This window comes from Cryptomeria japonica, chromosome 5 (genome assembly GCF_030272615.1).
Source record: "Cryptomeria japonica chromosome 5, Sugi_1.0, whole genome shotgun sequence".
NCBI classification, from domain to species: Eukaryota; Viridiplantae; Streptophyta; class Pinopsida; order Cupressales; family Cupressaceae; genus Cryptomeria; species Cryptomeria japonica.
Window position 1 is genome coordinate 646,719,839 of NC_081409.1, and position 7,857 is coordinate 646,727,695.

General features: G+C 35.1%; 1 protein-coding gene across 1 annotated transcript; it reads left to right on the forward strand.

Annotated features, from left to right (window-relative positions):
• Positions 1-2,605: 2,605 nt before the first annotated feature.
• On the forward strand, positions 2,606-3,594 carry LOC131876020 (uncharacterized). The gene is made up of 2 exons (XM_059220777.1): positions 2,606-2,720; positions 2,885-3,594. Exons 1-2 carry the CDS (start codon positions 2,606-2,608, stop codon positions 3,592-3,594), a joined length of 825 nt encoding a protein of 274 aa, XP_059076760.1.
• The last annotated feature ends 4,263 nt before the right edge of the window (positions 3,595-7,857 follow it).

A 7,857-nucleotide genomic window follows, 5' to 3' on the forward strand; every position in this document is an offset into this window, starting at 1 on the left:
AATTGCTGTCAGCATTACCTTTTGTGTAACCAAGCTTCAAAAGATATTTATCCAATCTAGTATACCAAGCTCTGGGAGCTTGCTTCAATCCACATAAAGCTTTCCTTAACCTGCAAACCATATCATTATTATCTGTCAAAGAAAATCCATCAGGCTATTCGATGTAAACTTCCTCCTCAAGATCTCCATTCAAAAATGCACATTTTACATCCATTTGATAAACTTTATAGTTCTTATGAGCTTCAAATACAATAAATAGTCTAACTACCTCAATTTTATAATCAAATCCTTCTTTCTATGAATAACCTTTACAAACTAATATTTCTTTGTTCTTAATTACTTCTCCATCTTCATTAAGTTTATCTCTATATACCCATTTAGTTCCAATTACATTTTTGTCTTTAGGCTGGGGAACCAATGTCCAAGTATTATTCTTTTCAATTTGTTCTAATTCATCTTCCATTGCTTTTATCCAATGTTGAACCTAACATGCTTGAATAACAGATGTTGGTTCTGTTACCTAAAATTTCATTACCCATGTAATTTTAGCCAAAGGATGCATTTTTATCAAATGACTGCATTTACAAAAAGGTACATTGCAGTGTTAAAAAAGAAAAGGGGGGTATTTTCATTCGTATTGAACAATGATAGATTACAAATTGAGTTCATGCATTTGAAGCATATTTATACATACACTGAATTTCTTAAAACCTCACACAAGCCGTGAGCTTAGCATTTCTATCTTTCCTACATATCCAAAACAGAAAAGGATAGAATCAAATAGTGAGTGTAAGGATAACCAGTCATTGCCTTGGGTTGCTTTGACTGGTTATTTGTTGTCCCGTTGCCCTTATGACTGTTTTCTTGATCTTCAAATTCTGAAAAACCCCTACTTTCCTACACAAAAGAGAAGAGGTGTTAGATCCAACAGATCTAAGCAATGAAAGATTATCCTACAATATATCATTTATCATATCCTATCTTATTTATGTTTTGAAAGGGCGGGAAAGATAAAGACACAAATCACTGCTTCAGGAGAAAGAAATGTTTATGCTAATGTGTTTGTTTCATGTGCAGATAATTAGTTACTCTAATTGGCATGTGCCCCTGACCGAGGCTCCCTTCGGGTATGAGCCTGACATACCTTTTAGAGTAACTAATCTCAGAATATCAAAGTGGAATGATGAAGAAACCAACTGAAGTATCAAAGGGACATGTTTGTTTTAAATATGAAACCTTTTACTTTACTATTAATGATATGCATAAAAAGAAAACATTAATGGATAAACTGTTTTAAGGGACATATTATTTCAATGTGAAACCTTACAGTATTTAAAAAGGGTCAATACCACATAATGAAGATAAACAATTCAATGCAATAGGTTGGTATAGAAACAGAGTATCTGAGTTTTTTAATGCATGTTCAAACAGTAAACTTCAATGAAATCAGAATCAACTGGTAATGAAATGAGTGTCACGAGCCCGTGCTCAAACTTCATTTCTACATAAGATCAAAATGCACAGTTAGGAGACATGAGGTAGCAATGGCATTTTATGACTAATTGGAGCAAGGAAAATCTGCACTGTTATTCAATCTATGTTGAAGTTTGGGAGAAGCTTGTAAAATGAATACAGTTATTACGGCATACAGAGGACATGGGTACCTTCACAAACCAGTCACATTATTTTACCAAATGCAACTAACAGGTCTCCAAACGAATCATTTCATATTTACCAGTGCACTCCCAGCATGAGCCAAAGTCGTAAATTTAACAAGGGTAAATACCAAACATCAAGGATATCAAAGATGGGATTCGGCCACTTGAGCTTCGTGATTGAATCAGTCATAGTTGCAAATGTCCAGGCACTAAAATCTGTTTGAAGAAATGCCTCAAAGAAATGTTGTGTCTTGGATTGCAATGATTGCTCAAAATTAATAGGTGCAAAGTCAGACTATCCACCGACAAATGAAATTGGCAGGTGTAATCCTTCCACCCTATGCAAAAATGGGTGTTTTAGAGCTAGGTATGGATATCCATAAAAACATAATCCAATGTTCACTATCATCAGATATCATCCTCACAAATGCCCTGGTAGAATTGTATACAAATGTGGAAGCATATAAAAGCATGCTGGAAATGGATTCGATAAAATGCCTTAAAAAAGATGCGGTATCATGGAATGCGATGATTCCAGAGTATGGACAAAATGGATTCTTTAGAAATGCCTTGAATATTGTTAGCAAATGCAATTGGCGGGTGTATGGCTAGGCTCTTCACATTTTGTCATTTGTGCTCCCATCTTGTGCCAAAATGGGAGCTTTAGAACAGAACAAGGTCTAGGACTGGCACTAGAGACAGCACGCATGGCACTGGATGAAGGTATTTCTGTGTTGGAGATAACGATGACCACACCTAATGCATTGCAGTGCAGGTGATAGCAAAACTTGTGCTTGAGTATCCCTCAGCTGTGATTGGGTGCTCTGCTGAGTTATGGAAATAAATATGAACTTTTTAAGCAAAATGAGGAGATTCTCTAACTCTAATTAATATTTTTGAGAGTTTGCAAGTCTCTAAGACTCACATAGTCTCAAGCCAAGATGTCAATGGCTGGTACTGTATTAACATGTGAAGATGCAAAAAGTGCTGAATTGGCTGGAGCTAAATTCCTCATGAGCCCTGCACTAGTTAGTGATATTCTGGAGGTTTTCAAAGACACGTGTATTTTATACATCCCAAGTGCAATGACACCAACTGAGGTACTCAATGCTCATGCTATTGGTGCTAGAATTATTAAGATCTATCTTGTAACAGTTCTAGGTGGTGAATGATATATACAAACACTGAGAAGACCTTTCCATCATATTCCTATGGTTGCATCTCAGGGAATTACAATGGAGACGATGAATTTGTATATCAAAATGAGAGCACAGAACCTGCTGATGTATGTGTCATTAAGTTAGGGGGAACTGTTGGAGATATTGAGTCGATGCCATTCATTGAGGCTTTGCGTCAGCTCTCTTATCGTGTTGGTCCTGGAAACTTTTGTTTGGTTCATGTCAGTCTTGTACCTGTTTTAGGTGTTGTTGGTGAGCAGAAAACAAAGCCAACACAGCATAGTGTTCGGGAACTTCGAGGATTGGGTTTGACACCTCATCTTCTAGCATGCCGCAGTGCTCAGGCTTTGGAAGAGAATGTTAAGGACAAGCTATCACAGTTTTGTCATGTTCCAGGTGGGAATATTCTCAACATCTATGATGTTTCCAACATTTGGCATGTTCCTCTCTTACTAAGGGTTGACTTGGATCTTGGTAACTATGAAAGATTTTTAGATGTGACTCTGACTCAAGACAACAATATTACTACTGGGAAAATATATCAGTCTGTTATTGACAAAGAACGAAAAGGAGACTACTTGGGAAAGACTGTTCAGGTGGTTCCACATATTACAGATGCCATTCAGGAATGGATTGAATGTGTTTCTCTCATTCCTGTAGATGGGAGCTTTAGAACAGAACAAGGGTATAGTCCGATAATTTTTCTCGGATGTTGTAGTTGCAAGTTTCCTGGTAAATGTGGTGTATGCAAGATGTAAAAAAACAGACACACAGCATGTTATTTTCTTGGTAAATGTGCGTGCAAAATGTGGTGTATGCAAAATGTAAAAAACAGACACAACAATTTTCCTGGTAAATATGTATGCAAAATGTGGAAAAAACAGACACAGCGTAAAAACCCTCTTCAAACTTCCAACAACGGCATATTAACAGAGAATAAAGCAAGAAGGAGCCATTTTCATACCTGTAGAAAATACGATTTTGCATTTAAAGAGAAGATTCAGAAAGCCCCAGCACGCCTTCAAGAAAAAGTTTAACTTCTAATGCACGGTCGCGACCCAGGTTGTTTTAAAAATCTGCAATCAAATTTGTCTTGGGTGGCAACACCAGTAAAAACATATATCCTTCATCAACGACTTCACAAAGCGATGGAAAAATCAGAACATCAATGGCGGCACCAAAGGGTCTCAAACCCTCGAAGAGCTTCTTTGTTGTTTTCATTTTGCAAAATGAGAAATATGCGATGGAGTGTAAAGCTTTTAGGGTAGCAAAATCTTTTTGTAATTTTTTATATTCTCCCTCAAGTCCGCAGGGCTTTCCAAAAATATACAAAGTAAGAATAAATAAAACGTATTTGATAAAATAAATGTTTAAATTTTCCATCGATATATCAAATATGTTTTATTTTATTCTTTTTATATATTTTTGTTTTCTTTCTTGGTTAAAAGCTGGTATCTCTTTGTAAAAGGTATTTAATTACAATACAATTATAAATTGTAATTAAATATTATTATTCAAAATGTAAAAGGTGTATCCATGTGCAAGAAGGAGACTAAGTCTTTTGAATTAGTTTTGAAGGATGAGTTAATTCAGGAGAGATAAGGCTCTCATTGAAGAAGTCTTTTCGGTTTGGAGACATAAGGAGAGCATATAGGAGAATGCATAACCACTTGGAAAATATTCAAAAGGAGTTGAGATAATTTTGGAGACAAGAACGTTTTTATAGGAACATGAGGTTGTTTAAAATCAAATGGAGTGAATTTAGGGAGGTTGGAGCACTTTTAGGCAAAGGGTCGAAGTTGGACTTTTCCACCATTTTGGGGAGCTTTTATTACTTGGTTGAGCTTTTTAAGGCTGTTTCTAGTGGTCTTTTGGGTTGGTTATTCATTAAAGAAGACTTTTCCATGTTTGTAGCCCTTTTTGGTGTCTTCTAGGCTCCTCTTTTTGAGGCCCTTTTCTTGCATCCGACCCAATCAGTTGGAGAGTTTTTGTACTTAGTGCCTGGAGACACTTGATTTGGAGTTAGTTCAGATTTATGCAAGAACAGTGTTTTCAGAGACAGCTTTCTTGTCCTTAGCATTTTCTTTTGCATGGATTCTGTAACTCATATTTAGAGATATTATATATGTGACAGCATCTTTTGGAGTGATTTTCTATGGAATCAAACCTTGGTTTTCCTTCCAATTTTTTGTGTACAAGCATGATTGATGAAGCTAAATTTGTGAGTTATATTGCTCCTTGTTTACTTGTCTCAGTCAGTACCTTAATATAGGAATGTGTGTATGTTTGCAGGTCATAGTATGTGTTTTAAAGTTCAAATTTTTTGAGTGAAACATTATTATTCCTCATTGGTTCATCTCAAGACCTTATTATGAAATACTTATGCAAACTTATAACAGGAAAGAAGTGTTTATCAATTAAAGTAGAATATTGTAGACTGAGATCGGTTTTTATCATTTATCTCTCACATTTTGGTGTATCACCAGGTTCTAGTTAATTTTAGTTCAGTTTTAAGTTCCATTTCTGTAATTTCTTATCCTTTAACCTGCAAAGTTAGTCCAATACTAGAGAGTATCAGGTAATTATCCAATAGGAACCGGCCTAGGAACCGGAGGTTTCATTTCAGGTTATGCATTGCCCACATGCAGAAGTGAATCCCATGTTAGGCCAGATTGCTAAACTTATAGTTTAGTAGGGTGCAAATTTGTGACTTAACAGGTTCAACTTGAGAAATTAAACATACCTCTTCATTTGCCAATCTTCCTCTAGTCATAACACCTTGATTCTTATTTCCAATTATCTAATTCTATGAATGATTCATACCTAGGTTTGTTCTGATTAACATTTACAGGTTATTGTTCTTCAGTCACAGTTGAGTTTTCTGATGATGCTAGTGTGACTGGATCTTCACTCTGTACATGTACAATTTATGCTGGTTCATTGATAACCATTTTAACTGTCGGTTCTCTTGATCTTGAATCTCCTCTAAAATGTTCATCTATCTTCACATTAGTACTCTCAATGATTTTTTGTAACCTTTTATTATAACATCTATATGCCTTGCTTCTAGAAGAATAACCGAGAAACATTCCTTCATCACTTCTAGGATCAAATTTGCCAATATACTTATCTCTTCTAATATAAAATTTGGTTCCAAATATTCTGAAATACTTAAGAGTAGGAATATGACCAAACCATAGTGCATAAGGGGTCTTACCAGTTTCACTTTTGATGTGAACTCTGTTGAAAGTATGAACTGTTGTATTCACTGCTTCTCTCCAACACACATGAGGTAGATTTGCTTTTATCAACATGGTTCTTGCTGCATCCAGAATAGTTATGTTCTTCCTTTCCACAACTCCATTTTGCTGGGGTGTCCGGGGTGCTGATAGTTGTCTTTTGATTCCATTCACTTCATAGAATGCATTAAATTCTCTACATGTAAATTCTCCTCCCTGATCTGATCTTAAACATTTGATTTTCTTTCCGGTCACATTCTCTACCATTGCCTTGTATATCTTGAATCTTCCAAAAGCTTCTGATTTCTCCCTAAGAAAGTAACCAAACACATTCTTAAATAGTCATCAATTATTAGCATAAAGTATCTATCACCTTGTAGACTTCTTGTTATTGCTAGACCACATAAATTAGTATGAATTAAATCAAGAATATTATTAGATTTCTCAGTAATGCTCTTAAGTGTTGTTCTAACTTTCTTTCCCATTTGATATTCCTTACATGCCGGATTATGAGGTTTCATAATCCTAGGTAAATCCCTTACTGCCTTAGTTGAACTAATTTTTACAATGCAATCAAAATTCACATGACAAAGTCTTTTATGCCATAACCAACTTTAATCAATATGTGCAATCAAACATATCTTATCAATGGTATTCAAGTGAAAGATATTACCTTTAGTTTGATTACTGGTTGCAATCTCTAATCTAGTTCTTTCTATGATTTTGCATTTTCCATTCTTGAATTGTAATTGAAATCCTTTCTCAACTAACTAACCAACAATCAAAAGATTATGCTTTAAACCTTCTACATAATAAACATTGTCAATATTGTGTTTACCATCCAAAGATATAGTGCCTCTTCCTTTGATTAAACAAGTTTTATCATCTCCAATTACTAGACATCCCTGAATTTCCTAAAAAGATAAGAATTTGTTTTTAGCACCAGTCATATGATGCGAGCATCCACTATCTATTATCCATTCATCCTTTTCTTCAATTTTTGCTACTAGTGCTTGCTCTACCAATTTGACAATAGGTGTCGGTTGATCTTCTTTTATTGCAACAAAATCCCATCCGCTATTTGCTGATCTTCATCTGAATCATCTGTAACACCTTCATATGCATAGTAACATGACTTATCTTTATTTTTTTTAAATCTTTATCTTTGATATTTAGGGTTAGGTTTATATGTTCCTTTTGCTTCCTCCCTTAGTCTTGCATGTTTATTAGGACATCTAGAAGCCATATGAACTTTATTGCAATTAAAGCATTTGAAAGGTGCTTTACCTTCATACTTACTTCCTGCTGGACCTTTAGGCATCTTCCTTGCTTCAAGTTCTTCAAGTTCTTCATTTTCTCTCCTCGTATCTTCAAGTTCTTTTGCGTAAGGTGCTTTGCAATCAGTTTTGTTAGATGATGCTGATGCTGATGCTGATGATGATGCTTTGAAAGCTAACTCAGTCTTGACAGTAGCAACAAGACCAAACTCTTCAAGGTCAAATGCATAAAGTTTTCCAACCAAAGTATCTCTAGAAACTAAAGTATTAGGCATTGTTCTCAACTCATTAATAGCAGTCACTTTAATTTTGTAAGGCAGTGGCAAAGCTCTTAAAACTTTAGACACAAACTCATCTTCACTTAAGGATCCTCCACAACATTGTATTCCTAAAACAATTTCATAAACTCTTTCCATAAATGCAGAAATTCTTTCATCTTCTTCCATTTTTAAATTTTAATACCTGAACCGGTAACATTCCAGTTTTGCAATCTTGACAGTGGTAT

Coding starts and splice junctions, on each gene's coding strand:
- LOC131876020 (XM_059220777.1), top strand. CDS start 2,606: ATGGCTGGTACTGTATTAACATGTGAAGATGCAAAAAGTGCTGAATTG. Junction 2,721..2,884: donor GGAGGTTTTCAAAGACACGT/GTATTTTATACA, acceptor GTTGCATCTCAG/GGAATTACAATGGAGACGAT.